At 36.1% G+C, this 17,275-nt stretch overlaps 1 protein-coding gene across 1 annotated transcript in view; it reads right to left on the bottom strand.

Annotated features, from left to right (window-relative positions):
• The window catches only part of Cul5 (cullin 5), an 84,694-nt gene extending 68,881 nt beyond the window's left edge, over nt 1-15,813 (bottom strand). Inside the window, exon 1 of the mRNA XM_005329072.5 lies at nt 15,325-15,813. Within this exon, the coding sequence (XP_005329129.1) occupies nt 15,325-15,348 (24 nt within the window). The 5' untranslated portion in view covers nt 15,349-15,813. The remainder of the gene's footprint in view (nt 1-15,324) is intronic.
• Between the last annotated feature and the right edge of the window lie 1,462 nt (nt 15,814-17,275).

Raw genomic sequence — 17,275 nt, 5'->3', positions numbered from 1 at the left:
CCCCCAAGAAAACGTTTTTTGTTCCGTCTCATGAAATATACAAGATCAACTACAAAACCACTTTCTCCTAATATTCAAGTAAAGGAAGAATTTAATAACTGAATGCTTTCTATTAAAACAGATTCCAAAAATGATGCAAGCAATTTTTGACCTATTCTTTATTAAATTAAGAGTAAATCAAATTCTTAATCTCAGCTTGATGTCCTGACTGCAAGTTCCCTGAAATTATAATCCTGAAACAGTTTCTCAAAACATGGTCTGACAATAACCCACATCAAAATCACCTGGGATGGTGAGTCTACATATAGACTCCTAAAGCCTACCACGCACCTACTGGATCAGAATCTCTTGAGTAAGATCAAACTACATAAATATGTTTGAAAGTCTATGATCCCAAAAGGTTAAAAACTACTAAAATCTTACAAGAGTGAAAACAAGTGATGCTTCTTATATTCACACAGCTCCTCCTCCTGTCTTGCCCCAAGTGAATGCTTCTAACATATCCAACACACAGTATTCTGTATAAGGGCTGATAGAAGATATTCACTCAAAACTTAGTACCAGAATTAGTTGTTGTTCTTCCTTCAGTAACTAGTTTGCTTTTATCTTAAGAACTTAAGTTAATTACATAGGTAACTTTGCTCCTCTCATAATGAGAAATTCAGTCAGATTTGTTAGCCTGTGACAATATGTTACTCATCTTATGTTTAGCTTCATGTTACTTTTTCTACTATTGTTATTTTCCTGTTAACTTCACTTCTTTACTTTTCCCTCTTGAAAAAGAGTGTGCAAATAAACATATATGAAAGAATCACAAAAAGAGCATACAAGTTTTAAGAATTTAATCCCCAGTACTGTCCAAAAAATTGTTTTTCCTTGACTTTGGCAGGGAAAATCATAATATTCTCCTAATAAGAGAATACTTTCTAATTTCAACTAAGTCTGTTTCCATAAGCACTTTTGGCAACTTATAAAATTAAACATAGTAGTATCAATTTCCATGCATGTATGAGTTTGTCGTGATGAACCTAACTATTATGTAGAACTATAAAGCTCTAGTAAAGAAAAAAATTAAACATAGTATAAATCCTGCAATTCAAAATCAAAATGGTGCAGAGGACTAGAATAGCAGGTACTTGAAATAAATTAAATACTGGTTATGATCTGAAATCCAATAGATTTGGCAAGAAAATATTTTTTGTTCCATCTCATGAAATATACAAGATCAACTACTAAACCACTTTCTCCTAACATTCAAGTAAAGGAAGAATTTAATAACTGAATGCTTTCTATTAAAACAGATTCCAAAAATGATGCAAGCAATTTTTGACCTATTCTCTATTAAATTAAGAGTAAGTCATTAAATCATAACTAAGCAATAGGATACCAAACCTCCTATCTACAAAAGGAAATGCCTCATCAATAAGCAATGAAAGTCAGGTATGGTGGCACATGCCCATAATCCTAGTAATTCAGGAAGCTGAAGCAGGAGGATTGCAAGTTCAAAACCAGCCTCAGCACTTAGTGAGGTCCTAAGCAACTCAGTGAGACCCTGTCTCTAAATAAAACACAAAAAAGGGCCAGTGATGTGGCTCAGTGGTTAAGTGCCCTGGGTTCAATCCCCAGTCTCCCCCCCCCCCAAAAAAAGCAAAGGAATCTTCAAATCATGAACCCTGAGTTAGTAATGTTTCCACTGACTAACTGAAGGCTGCTTCCTCTCTATTAACTTGCTACAAAATCTCTTCTGCTTTCTTTCACTGCTACTCAGAATAGCAAGTGGGAAGGCGTTCGAATTGTTAATAAATCTAGGATCATCTCACACACTAGCTTTTTTACCAAGAACTTCCACATTTGCCAAAAGCATATTGAAGGGAGTGATTATAATGATTGAAAAAGAGAATTAATACTGGATAAGGAGGTGGAAAAGGACATTAAGATAATGAGAAATAAACTTCAACTATGATGGGATAACAGGCCAGATTTCTCCTTCCACCTAAATAACTAGAAAGCCAAAAGGCAGTCCAGGACAGTACTTCCTGAGAAGAAAAAAACAAGAGACAAGCCCCACAAATTCTCAAACAAACTGCCTAGAGAACTTCCAGGCCTCAGAATAGGAGTGGAAACTCAAACAGAGCCTTGGTGATTTTATGATGCTGAAAAGACAGGGTTAGGAGAAGTGAGGTGATGGGAATTTGTGCTGCAGAAATAGCAGGGGGAAAAAAAGGAAAGGGATCTATAAAGGGGTCCTCTCAAGTCTTTGATATTTAACTTCACAATAATCTTCAATAGAGATGTGAAAATCATTCCATCACTCTGATCATTGTACTTCACAATTATATGTCAGCTAGTATACTATTCTAAATACAAGTTACTAATTCACTTAATCTTTACAACTACCCTGTGTGTTAAGTGATACCATTATTCCTGCTATATAGATGAAAAAACTGTACACTGTAATCTGAAATTAAGTTAGATTATTTGCACAAAACTAAAAGCAATGAATGGCAGAGCGGGAATTTAAATTTAAGCAGTTTAGCTCTGTTAAAGCCATGTTCTTAAGTATTCCCTGATTCTTTCCTGGATAAAAATAGAGGGACTTCTAACCTATGTGCCAGAACTAGTCCTTGGTTTAAGTACATCAAGCTTGTAAACCACAAAAAACAAAAACCAAAAAACTGATTATAAAAATTTAGTGGTAATTATCTGGAAACAATAAGATGGAAGCATCACTACATAAAAGACATTTCTTTTTAAAATATAGTCCTCCACCTCTTCCCAAGTTATATGGGTGGAGGGAGATGAGGGGGAGGACTCTATTTTCTAAAGTTAAATATTTCTTTCCAGTAAAAAAAAAATTCATACTGTGTTCCATTTAAATTTTTAGGTTTTTTTTTCTTTTTTTAGCTGTTGATAGAATTTTTTTTTTAATATGTGGCGCTGAGAATCGAATCCAGTGCTCTACCACTAAGCTATAACCCCAGCCCCAGTTGATTTTAAAGAAAAAAAAAAAATTAAAGCAAATTCTACACAAGGCCCTAGGTTCTATCCCCAGTACCACCCTCCCCTCCCCAAAAAATCCCAATAATGCTTGTATTTTTTGAAACCCAACCAATTTTAAGGAAAACCCAAAAATAGTAGTGATGAAAAAGTTTATACTTATTTTGGGAGGCTTCCTTGTCATTTGTTTACTACATTTATTTATTCACTGGTCAGAGTTAAGTGTCTATTGTGCATTGAGACTCAAATGAAAGGTCCTCAAGGAACTCACATTCTAGTATAGTGTTTTTAAAACAGTGGTCCATGGACTCTTGAAGGGTTCCAGAAAAAATTCTTGAAAAACTTTTCATTTTTATTTTGTTTTGAAAAGTTCAGTCAAATATCAACACAAGTAGATTCTGGACCATCTGTATCACCCTGAAACCAAGCACTACATAAAGCAAAAAAAAAAAAAAAAAAAAAAAGCTGATAAATTGACTATATTAAAGATAAGGGCCAAGTGTGGTGGCAACATGTCTGTTATCCCAGCAACCCAGGAGGCCGAGGTAGGAGAATTACAAGTTAGAGGCCAGGCTTATCAACTTAGCAAAACTCATCTCAAAAGGTTAATAAATAAATAAATAAAAATAAAAAGGGCAGGAGATGTAGCCTAGTGTTAAAGTGCCTCTGGGCTTGATACTCAGTACTGGGGGAGAAAAATTAAGAACTTTAGTTCATTACAAGATACCACTGAAATAAAAGGCAACCCAGAGTAGAAGATATTTCTATTATGTATATCCAAGAAAGGCTCTTATCCATAAGATGTATAGAACTTCTTAAAAAAAAAAAAAAAAAAAAAAAAAGCAAGACAACTTAATTTTAAAAGTGAATAAAAACTTAAACAGACCTTCACAAATGATATATAAATTGTCAATAAACATAATAAAAGGTACCCATCATCATTAATTATCAGGGGAATACACATTAAAACCACAATGAAATATCACTATTCACCACCTAAAAGCTAAAATAGAAAAGAATGGTAATACCAAATATTGGATTCTAACCAAAAGACACTTAAGAAAGTTGATGATCTCTTCATTCACAGTAGTAAAAAAAAAAAAAAAAAAAAAAAAAGGAAACAACCTAAATGTCCGTCAATGGTAAAACTGATAAACTGTGGAAGACTCACAACAATGGAATACTACATAGCAATAAAAATTAGCATAAAGATGAATCTCACAATGTAGAACTAGGAAGTCAGAATGCACACTATGAATGCACACTATGTTCATGAAGAGATAAACATATCTACTGGGATTAGAAGTCAGATGTGATTATTTTAAGCAGTTTGCAAGTTAGAAACTGGAAGAGTGCAAGAGAAGAGCAGTTTTTCAGAATATTGTTAATATTTCTAGATCAGGATGCTGATTACACGGTTGTTTTTACTTTATTAAAATGTATCTAGGGGCTGGGGATGTGGCTCAAGCGGTAGCACGCTCGCCTGGCATGTGTGTGGCCCGGGTTCGATCCTCAGCACCACATACAAATAAAGATGTTGTGTCCGCAGAGAACTAAAAAATAAATAAATTTAAAATAAATAAATAAAATGTATCTAATGCCACACTTAGGATTTGTGTGCATTTCTGTATGTAGACCATACTTTAATAAAATTTACTTTTAAAACTGTCATGCTAATATTATTCACTAATTCTTGAGTTTTTAGTGTTTATTTAATAAGTAAATCTATTTTTTCAACCATAAAAGAATTATGAGCTTTAGGAATTTATAGTTAACTTCACACCTATAAATGTTAAGAATGTTATATTAGGCTCTCAACTTCTACCCTTCCATCCTTCCTTCTTGAATATTTAATTCAGTCTAAAAACCAGGATTCTCGCTGTGAAAGAAGTTATATATGTGGAAAAGGATGATAGAATAAACCTTGTGGTGTTGGAATGGAATTGGAGGGATTGGGGTAAACAATTTTTTTTTTTTTTATAACAGAGACAAAAAAATAAGTATAGGGGTGTGCTTCACCATCTGTGTCCTAGCTCAGCCACTGAGGGCCTGGAAGGAGCAACACTACAATAGCAATGAGCATACTGACAAAACATACCTGGGTTTTAGGATACCACACTCATAAAAAGGACTCCTCAGAGAAAATGCTAATTCCAAGGTTGGGACAGAGATGATTCTGGAACCCTCTTTTTGTGCCAGAAAGTAAGAAAGCAGTCAATCAATCTAAGCAAAATAAGCAACAGTAACAGATTTTAATGCATTAAATAAGATATTTCTTTAAATTGGGAGAGGGATAGCCAGTGGCTACTGATGTGATTATATTTAACTCAGAGAAGTCACCTATAAATTCACTAAATAAAAAACTGAAAGGGAGTTGAACAAAAAACTACTGAGATAGTTCACAAGAGCAATACATGATGAAACAATAAACTTAAGGCACTGAAATAGGAAGATGCAGATATAAGATATTCACAAAGCAACTTTATAATACTAGAACTATGGCTTAGCTACTTGCCAGCTGTGTAAACTTAAAGCAAATTACTTAAACTCTGTACTTCAATTACATCTACTTAAAATGGATTTAATAAAGTATCTACCTGAAAGGACTGTTGGAAGAATTTTATATGTGAAATCTTCAGAGAAGTGTCTAAGGGTTGGCTACCAATATTACATTAGTCCTCCAACTATAACTACTACTTCTACAATAATATAGTTTGCTGTTAATTGGAAAGGAGAGAAAGAACTTCGAAAATGACTCGACATATTAAGGCTGAGGCTTTCAAATGACAATACTTCCTCCCTCCACTCAATATAATTCACAGTACAAATGATACTAAACTTAAAATAATAGGCCAAAAGCCCAAAAGTTTTAAGAAAATTATATAAAAGACAACCCCCACATACAACATTTTTTCCTCACTTTTTCTACAGTGGTGATGGGTTATCCTAAACATGGGCTTTTCCTTCCTCTTAAATTATATAAAGTGGCTCTCAGATTTCTTACTCGAATGAACAAGAAGCAGAATCACTGACCAAACAAGAAATGCCAGGGAAAGAATACATGGAATTGGATGGTTTAGGAAAGGTGATGAATGCAGTTTGGGACCTATCATAGTTTAAGCAGATACTGAGGTTGTAACTCTGATCTTCATTTCTTTTTCTCTGTATTCTCCTGCTTTTGTTTTAAATAAGTTTATTTATTACTAAGTTACTTTTTACTTAATGACTTCCTCTCAAGGCTGAGGAAAAAAAAATCCGCATAAAGTTTTTCACAAGTAATTAGGAGAAATAGGATGAAAACAATATTTAATAAAAAAGGGGGGAAAAGTGAACAAAGGTTAAGTTCCCCTTCCCTGACTTAATAAATATAAAGAAATGAAGATCTCTTAATATAACTTGGTTGCCCAGACCCAAACAAAATACATTCAGCTTTATCTGAAAAGTCTCTAATGGAAGAAATCAGTTATAAAACTGATTGCCAGTACAGTCCTAGACTCTTAGCCTGTAGCCATGATAGTGTTTCAAAGAAAAGCAACCATACATTAGAAAGTAGATTGCAGAAGAATATGATAGTTTAATTTTTAAAAAATGTGTTCAAGGTGGGCAAAGGTGTTATAGGCCAGAAATTAAAGATACCAAGTAGTTCTTTTAGAATATTATCACTTTAAAAATCTACACATATCCCATTGAAATTCAAAAGTGCTTTTATAAGCACTTACTTTACAACAAAATAATTCAAATATTTACATACTGGTTTGCCCTGAAATATCCAGAAATCCCTAAATAACATAAGACAAAACATGCCCCTCTGAATTATAAGATCAATATTACTACAATATTTTATGATGTCATATTGTATTTAAAAGAACACAAAGAATGTAATTATTGTTATATATTTCTTTTTCTTTTTAATATTCTTTAGTTGTTGACGAACCTTTATTTTACTTATTTATATGTGGTGCTGAGAATCAAACCCAGTGCCTCACACATGCTAGGCAAGCACTGTTCCCTGAGCTGCAATGCCAGCCCACTGTTATATATTTCTTGCTATATCTCCATCAATGTTAACAAAAGTACAAGAAAAGTTAGGGTGAAAGGACATGTTGAAGGGAAGATCAAAACCAAAACAAAACAAACAAACACCTCACAGCATCCACACAACTGAAAGCAATTTGTTTTTCTTCACTATGCTCTTGCCCATAATATACTGAACACGATACAAGTTTAGTGTTTTTTTTTAAAATCTGTTTTTTGTTTCTTTCAGGGAGTTATGAAGGTATTTATTATGGATTATATCCAGGATGGCATTCTAATAACTCCCCAAACAAATTCAAGTTGCAAGTTTTAGATCTTTCATGTATATTATAAAGTTAGTTGGCTATCTGAATGTGCAGGTTCCCACTAATGTTCTCAGTTACATGATTTTAAATCACATTTGCCAATCCCCATCTAAAAAAAAGAACCACAAAACAGTATATATTTGAATGCTGGCAATTCTTAGTATTTTCTAGCCACACTAGCCTTTTAAAATACCTTCAAATACGCTAAACTCATTAGTGCATTTCAAGACCTTTGCCTTAGAATGCAGATCATTCAGGTTTCAGTTCCAATGTCACCTCAGAGAGGTCTTCCCAAACCAACCTAAGTATCCACCCTGTGTTTCTCTCTACACATCCAGAGCCAACGTTTTGAGCTGGTAAAAGAAACATTTGATTGGCTATGAGACTAAAATTTTAATTCAGATTAATAGGACTAAGGTGGTTTGTTCTGTTTTGTTTGTAAATGTTCAATGTCACTATTTTATTTTTGTGTTTCTGCAATACTGGGGATTGAACCCAGAACCTCAAGCATACGAGGCAAGTGTTTTATCACCAAGCTACACTCCCTGGCCCAAGAGTTCTTTCTTTTTTAATTTTTAAAAACGTTTTTAGTTATAAATGGACATAATATCTTTATTTTGTTTCTTTATTTTTATGTGGTGCTGAGGATTGAACCCAGTGCCTCACACATGCTAGGTAAGCACTCTGCCACTGAGCCACAACCCTAGCTCCCAAGAGGACTTTTTAAAAAGACCAGAAAGCTATAGAATCTCACTGAAATGCCATCAATCAGCAAGAAAGGAAAACCAACAGAACAGAGTTAAAAAGCAAAATTTGAGGAAAAAAAAACCAATTTTTTTTTGGCCACTTGTAAACAAGTAAAATAGTAGCCCCCTCTTCTGAACACACACACACACACACACACACACACACACACACACTCTCTCTCTCTCTCTCTCTCGTATATATACATATAGATAGATAGATAGATAGTTGTAGTTGACACAATAACTTTATTTTATTTATTTATTCATATGTGGTGCTGAGGATCGACCCAGGGCCTCACACATGCTAGGTGAGCGCTCTACCACTGAGCCACAACCCCAGCCCTGAACACTCTTAATATAGTGTTTTCATCATAGCCTTCATTACTGGCAAAAACTAAGCAGTGTATTATTTCTGTAGTGTTAGCATTTTCCCTCCAAAGACTAAGGACCCTATCTGTCATATTCATTACTATATCAGACACTCAGCATAATATCCTGCCAAGTAGTTATTCAGACATTTATGGAATGAACAAACCCCAGTTACACAGATCAATTACCCTTGACATTATTTGTATGTACTGTTCATCTATGTTTTAACCTGAGTTGTGCCCTGCTATATTTGCAGAGCATATCTGGCACCTATTTATTCTACCTACTACACCAAAGGCAAGAGCCAGATGGCTTTTAGTGACACTAACTAGGTTCATCAGAGCCTTAAAACAAAATATCTAATAAGAAAAACCTGATTATTTTTCCACACTTCTAAACTAGATTGATAATTGGTGGGGATTTTTTTTTTTTTTTGGTGGGGTGGGGTACTGGGAATTGAACCCAGGGGGCACTTTACACTGAGCTACATCCCCAGCTCTCTTTATTCTTTATGCTAAGACTGGGTCTTGCTACACTGCTGACGTTGCCCTCAAACTTATGATCCTCCTGACTCAGTCTCCCAGGTCACTTCGTGATCACAGGCATGACTAGTGTGTTCTTGATGCTTTCTAGTATTCTAAAATCTCCCTCTTTAAATCCATTGATAAATGACTGATCGCTCAAAGTTTAAGTGTCACTTCCTTTTAGTAGCTTTAATTAACATACATCACCTCTAGCTTATCAAAACTGAGTAAACTTTTGTTTTCACAAAGCACAAAAGGTTTTCCCATTTATAATTATCACAGTTTATTACTGATTTAGTCCACCATTCCCATTCCCATTCTTACATATCCCTAAATTTGTTTCCCTCTAGGCTGTGTCATAGGCATTCACATTTCTAGGGAGGACACTGAAATGAGGAAAAGCATCCCAAAGGCTCAACGCCCCTCTTTGATGACCATTTCAAAATAGCAATTCTTAACAATCTAGCAAAAAATTGACAAGCTAATTAGCCTTTCTTTTATGTTCGACTAGACACATTAAAAAGCATAATCTAGTTATGGCTGGATATGGTACACACCTGTAATCCCAGCTACTTGGGAAGGTGAGGCAGGAGGATGGTAAGTCTGAAACCAGCCTGGTCAATACAGCAAGACCCTATCTCAAAATAAATTTTTTAAAAAAGGGTTGAGGCTGTATTTCTGAGGTGTTCAATCCCCAGTTATGTATCTTAACCACATTCACTGAAAACATTCATTCAAATCTTAGTATCACATCCATATTCCCTGCCAAACGCGATCCTGACTCTACAGTAAATTGCACTTGCTGTTCCCTGTATACAGAACTCCTCTCCTAAACATGTATGGTTGCTCCCATGCTTCATAAAGACCCTGCCTCAAATATCATCAACCTCCTCAGAGGTCTTCCTTGATCATTTTGTCAAAAATAACACCTTCCTTCTCTACTCTTTACTGTTTTCCTTCAAAGTATTTATCACAATATGACTTATACTACATATTTATTTGCTTATGTTTATTGTTTCTTTTCCCCACAAAAATGTAAGTTACACAAGGGCAGGAGTGAATCTGCCTGGTTTACCATCATGTAGTTAGAATTAGAAAAATGTCAATTTCTTTTTCAATTATTAAATTTATTTTCTGTAGAGTTAATGACTCATTATGGTTTTAATGAACATATCTTTAGTACAAATACTCCTCATCCACAGCTATCCCACAAATGAGATTTTGAGTGCACATAAAATATAAGTAAAATTTTGTGTGTAAGAGCCAAAATAGGTTGAAAGTTTGACAATATCTCTGTTCACATATTTTCCAAATATTCCCCATTATCTATGGAAATTTATTTCAAACCCACTTACTTATGTAGCATCAAAGGCCCTTCACTATCTGACTCTGACTTTCTTTTTACTTTTCTATCCTGCTGTTTACCTATATTCTGTGCTACTATGCTCCAATTCTAAGGAGCACCTACCATACAGGATGCAACAAGTCCTGCTTATACTGCAGCCAAACTGATCTAGTCTCTATTCTTACCAAATTTTCTTCTAATCACCACCTACAGAAAGAGTACATTCTTCAAAATCCAGCTCTAATGCTTTCTCCACAAAACTTACCTTGATCATCCCCTGAGAAATTACTACTTCAATCTATGAGGGACCACACAGCAGGTGGTACTACACCTGAAATTCTTCCTTATAGTAAAATCATTAGTACCATTCAATCTTCTTTAGTATATGACTAATTCCCAAAGAGCATGGACACTGCTATATATATAGCTCTGAATTCTTCCTGGTGTCCTGCATATAGTATCTAATAAGATTATTTAATAACGAATAAATTCTGTAGACACTTTGAATCACTGCTATTTCCACATTTTTTTCCTCTCAAAGGATAAAATTTTTCACTGAGAAAAATTGTGCTTCACATTTCACTTTCAAATTTGGATCCTCTCGTGAATTGATTGTATACCACTCACCTCATCAGTCTGTCTCTCTACATCTAATAGGAGAAAGGTAGAGTTAGTTATAGGAAAAAAGACAATCTCTAAAATGCTACTGAGTCAACAAGTAACCATCGAGGTAGCAGTGTGTCAGTGAGACAGATAATTAAGAAGAAGACACAACTGGAAAGAGCTCAAAGAATTTGAACCATCAATGGTATCTAAGCAGGAAAGTGATATGGTCAGAACTGTGTTTTGGTCTAGAGCTCAGATCAGCTCTAAGAGATAAAAATAGTGAAATCATGAGAGTTAAGACTGTCCCAGAAAAAAAGTACCCAGATAGGAAAGGGCTAAAGATTAAATTCTGAGAAATAATTATGTTGGGGGGAAGGGAGGGAGGTCAGTGAAAAACACAAGTGATTTGAGAGACAGTAGACCAAGCAGAGTATACTGTCTCTCTCTCTCTCTCTCTCTCTCTCTCTCTCTCTCTCTCACACACACACACACAAACACACACTCACACACACACTCACACACACACACGAAAAAAAATAAGGAAAAAAAAACCAAAAGACAAAAGAAAAGCAGAGGAAGTGAGCAATAAAATCATAAGATAGAATGAATATTATCAAAGAATCATCTCTTGGCAATCATAAGGTTGCTGGCACACTGAAGACTTGGCAGCTTCAACATAATTGGGGGGGGGGATTAAGGAAAAAGGTGAAGAATAATAAAGGCAGCAAATGGGGGCTGCTTTTTCCAAGAATTGTGACAGTGAATAACAAGAAAGAGCAAAAGTTTGAGACTGAAGCAGAACACACATTATATTTATATAAAGAAATACATGAACTTTTCTTATTGGCATAGAAGTGGGGGAAAAATTGAGGGAACATGCCATCAAGTTCAGGGGGTAAAACTAGGACCAAGCTAGGACAGAGGGAAAGCAGCAATTTAGGAGGTGGCATGGAAAAACAGCAGAATATAGGGAACACTAGAAAAATTTGTGGTATTGACCAATGTAATTAAGGACATTCCCAATAGTTACGTAAAGTAATGGGCTAGAATTAGGAAAAGTAAGGATCAGAAGAAGAAAAAAAAGAGGTTCGAAAGATTGCTTTTTGAAGTAGGATAATTAACTAGATGTGAAGAAAATGAGCACTGAGGGCTCAGATAACTGCAAAAGAAAAGGAACAATTATATGTTAGAATTAGACACAAGTAATCTAAAACACAAGGTAAAACTATCAGATTACTATAAATGTTCTATAAAACACAACGAAAGAAAAAAACAAGATAAAGTAGCAATATGGAAAAGGTTTTGTAGATATCAGCCTCTCTGAGCAGTTGATAATTGTATATGTCAAAATGTACTACACAAATCTTTGTATACCCAAAAGAATTCTCAGATTCAGCAACAGTCCATTTGCTTTAAAAAGAATAAAATTATTTTAATCAACTTCCAATATTAAAAAATTTGGTGTTTTTTATTGCACTGGGCTCTAACTTACAAGTTTCACATCAAGAAAGTTCTGACGTGAACTTTCAAAACATTAGCTATTCCTTTAACTTCTTCTGTCACCCACAAACTCAATAAACTTGATTTCATCAAAGTTACTGGTAAATAACTAAAGAATGTATACTTTCAGTAGGACACTAAAGTACTCCCTTTAGGGCTGATGACTGTTTATTATTATTCATTGTTTTCCAGGTAAAGTTGTTTAATTTATAATCAACTCTTATTTAGCTCCCATTTCTCTATTTTGACCACTAGACATGATCAATTTGTCAAATGTGCCATGGTGAAATCTAATTGCACAATGTCAACAGCATCTCACTAACAAACCAGTCAACTAATCCTATCAAAAAAGGAAATGAAGGCTGGGGATATGGCTCAGTTGGTAGAGTGCATGATTTTTCATGCACAGGCCCTAGGTTCAATCCCTAATGCCAAAAAAAAAAAAAAAAAAAAAAAAGGAAATGAGGCTAATTTGGTCACTCTGCAGTCAGCCCTGTCTCTATTCAAGGTACCAACAGCCTTGCATTTAAATGATGGTACAAATTATGTTCTAGACGTGGTAGGTTCTCACTATATTTCTTCCAGAAGATAAACTTCCATTTTCCCACTCTATAATTACTACTTTTAATGTAGGAGTATGAGGCAATCCTCCCACTTCCCAATAACAAGAGGAAAAAAAAAGTTTTCTGGCCAACTTGAATACATAAACTTTTGTTAATAGATAACAGAACCAAATATCTATTTGTAAAGCCACTATATAACATAAGTTATACATATTTAAAATCACATGCTATATAATATTCATTTAGAAATGCTGCCTTTTCCCATAGTTAACATTTCATAAAATAATTTTATTGAAATTTTTCCAAAGTATTTTTTGGCATCTGTCTTCAAGTTTACTAATATAACGGAGTCACTTATTTTCAATGCATTATCACCTTCCTTTTATTTATGAAAGTTATTTAAACATTGTTTAAGTTAAAGCACTTTAAAAAAAGGCACTAGCAGAGATTTATTTAAGAAACTCCGGTTTACACATGAGAAGGTAAAGAGGGTAAGGGCTATTTTGAAAGTAAGATGCTCCTAATTTCCTTGTGATCTTTTTACCCTAACCCTAAGTGCCCTTTTACCCTAAACCGTAAGTGCCCATTTTCTATAATGTCTGGCAGGTTTTGTTTGTTTGTTCCCACTCTTTGTTGTATGTTGTAGATACAGACTCATAATCTTTACAAGGTAACCACTTAACTTGCAATTGAGGGCAGTAGCTTTAGGTTTAAACCTCTTCCAAAAAATCCTTTGTGAGGCTTTGTACAGAGAGTAGCAAGTTGCTATTTTCTGATAGAGAATTTAGAGGGTGGGAGAGGAGACTGTGCTTCATGTCCAAGTAATCCATGAGTCAAAAACTCAAAGAATAAGGAACCAAATCATTTCTTAAAACTATTTCTATTAACAAAAAATACTGCCCACTAAAACATGGATACACTAATTTCAAAAGTTAAGTTTTCTTTCTGAACTAATACATTAAAATCTTCCTATATTGTTACAAAAGAAAGAGTAGAATGAGTTAATTCCTATGGATTAGTTTTCTTAAAGAAACAGGAACATTAAAAACAGTCCTAGTAATTTACTGTATTGTATATTAATTAAGTGCCAGGCACAGTTACAAGAACTTTACATTAATACACTTAATTACAGTGCTTGCTCAAAATAGGTGTTATTGCTCATTTCATTTTACTGATGAGGAAACGTGGGCACAAGAAATTAAGAAACTTGTCACACAGCTCTTAAGTGGCAGAAATTCAGAATCTAGTTCTAGGCCCTTGTAAAAGGTGATATATTTCTCTTAGTAAAATTTGATTATTTTATAAGACTCTTCAATTAGGCAGCTAATTTAGTGGCTTAAAAAAGATATGAAAATGAGGTTTCAGTACACTTTAATATATTTTCTTATTTGTTTTGATTAGTTATACATGATAATAGAATGCACTTTGTGCTTTAATATATTTTCTATATTTTTAATAACCATTCACCCTGCCTGAGGGGATAATGATGGCTCTGAGAGAGAGGTAATCACTACTCCCATTTCAGACAGTACTGTTAAGGCAAAAGATACTAAAGAGCAGAATAGTTCATGTCTTCCTCATTCTCCTCCAAACTTTTAAACTTATAATGGAGAATCTGTCCCTCTGGGCCTATATCTCTTTTGCGATAAAAAACTTGAAATGTTTTATTTGATAAGAACTTTCCTAAAACGATGGATATGATATCAGCACTTATTCACTGTCATTTGGTAGTGTCCTCTAATGGGGGTGAAGGTTGGGGAACAGCTTCTTAAGGAAAAGAAAGGGGATAGGAAGTCAAAGAATGAGAATAGGAAGGAAGGTGTAGCATGCAGAAAAGGCAGGAGGAGGATGGAGTGGGAGGCACTGCTGTCTGACTCTCATTGCGTGCAGACAGTATGAGAACAGAAATTGAGGAGCTGTGGTAGAGTCATTGAAACAGGCAGAATTTTCTTGGATTTCCCTTTTATGCGTTCTAGACTCTTGCTTTAGAATAAACAGAACCTAAGAGGAATAATGGCCCAATGGTCGGGGCATAGCGACTATTCATCTCTCGTTCCCAGCCAGAGCTGGTCCCTAGAAAACACTGCTCCCCGCCAGCCCTCGGCAGGGCTTCTCACACACCCGTCAGCCAGAGAGAGGGGAGGGACCACCAAAGCCTCGACCCCAAGGCCAGAGAACGGCGTCCCGGTCCTCGGCGCAGCCACCGCGGCTTCCCTTCCAGCAGACAACCCCGGAGCACTGCCGCATTTCGCCACTGAACTTGAACCAAGCCGTTCTCGAAGAGCTGAACCCGGAGGCTATGGAGTAAAAAGCAAGCTGGAGTAAGGGTCTTACCTTTAACAGATTAGACGTCGCCATGTTCCTTCAACTTAGACTCTCGCGAGAGGAGGCGAGAATTCGTGGCGCTCCGGGCCAGGCCACAACAGGAGGCCCGAGTTCCCACCAGGGCCCACGGGCCCAGTGGCCCGTACCCGGGGTGTTCAGGGCACTCGGGCGGCGTGCCGGCAGCGTTGACCTCGTCCTGGGCACCGGAGCTTCCTCGCTTTTTTCCCCTACATGGTCACTGGAGCTTCCCCACACGAAAGAGCTCATGCAAAAGCTCAGAGAGACAGGAGCAACGAATGGTGAGACGGTAACAGGAGCCGACCTGACTTCGAGGAGGAAGCATCGACTCTAACGGACTCCCCGACTCCTTCGGATTAGCCTTTGTGGTTGCACCCACAGCGGCCACCGGCAACGAATTTAACTCAGCTTAGGCCCTGCAGCTCAGGTTCCGTGGCCGCATCACGTGATGCGGCGGACGGGGGCGCGCTCGGGAGCGAGCATGGGAGCCTAGAAGCCTACTGAGTCCGGAGGGCGGGGGCGCGCCCTCTGCTGGCGAGACTGGAAGTTCCCCTCACCCTCACCCCTTGCCCATAGTAGCTTGCCCCTCACCCCAGACCTGGGGACTTCGGGTTAGAGGAGATGAGATACATTATCATTCAGGGATCATGACAGCTGTCTTAAATAACTGGCTCAGAGAAGGAACCCGTAAATGTCTGTTGAATGAGTGAATGCACAAATGTGTTAACTATTAACATTTCTGATCAGGAGTGACTGGTGCTTAAATATTCTATTAAAGCTTAAGTGGTCAGGGCTGGGGCTGTAGCTGAGTGGTAGAGCACTTGCCTAGCATGTGTAAGGCATTGGGTTTGATCCTCAACACCCACATAATAAGTAAATAAAGATATTGTGTTCATCAACAACTAAAAATATATTTTAAAAAAGATTAGGGGATGAGTATTAATTGGATTCCTTGAAGGAACACTGGCCTAGAATATCCTAAACCATAGCCCGCTAATTTTATCCCTTCAAACTACAACCACTGGCCTAAGGAAGGGAACATTATTTATACCGAGAGTTTACAGGACACCTGGTATTGTATTATGCAAGTTTTAAAACAGTGTTTGTTCACACCCTCATAATATGTAGAAGTAAATAAGCTCTGGAGTAAAGCAAAACAAAGAGGTAAGGCTACCTAAGGACTCCAATTCTATATGTGGTAGGTGCTGGAAATACAGGATTAAATAGAGAAGACCCTTGCCTTCTTGGAGCTTATGAAGGGAACCAAATATTAAGCATAGTTACTCAAATACTTTTGACCTTCCATATCTGTGAGTTCCATGTATGTGAATTCAAACAACCACAGGTGAAATACAATTGGGAAAAAATTTTATGTGTACTGACTTTTTTATCCCTTATCATTATTGGCTAAACAATACAGTAAAACAATTATTTATATAGTACTTACATTATTAACTTGTATTATAATAATGTAGAGATGATTTAAACTATAAAGGAGTATGTGTGTATATTATATGCAAATATTACACCATCTTATATAAGACATGGACATACAAGGATTTTGGTATCCTTGCAATCCCCTGTGGACTGGGAGAGATAGCTAAATTACTTATAGTGTTGTAGTACTAAATGTTACAAGGGAAAAATATACTGTGCACTTGAGACATGGTAGAGAGAAGAACTAATATGTTAATCTTCATTTAAACAAGCCACCCATTCCTTATGAATGGACCCTATGAATGAACCTTAATGACTACTTTTGAAAACTCCATTCCAACATCCCACTGTCTAGCCAAAAGAGTTGTCTGGTAACACCACCACTACAACTCTTTAACATCAATGAGTCCATTCCGTTGTCATATATCACTTCCTTGTCATGTATCACCTCCTCCTGTTTTTGTTTTGTTTCTCATCTAATTTAGACTCAATGATCCATCATTAT

The sequence above is a fragment of the Ictidomys tridecemlineatus genome, chromosome 4 (genome assembly GCF_052094955.1).
Source record: "Ictidomys tridecemlineatus isolate mIctTri1 chromosome 4, mIctTri1.hap1, whole genome shotgun sequence".
Classification (NCBI taxonomy): Eukaryota; Metazoa; Chordata; class Mammalia; order Rodentia; family Sciuridae; genus Ictidomys; species Ictidomys tridecemlineatus.
The sequence above is the reverse complement of the archived record's forward strand: the minus strand, read 5'-3'. Positions and strand labels throughout refer to the sequence as shown.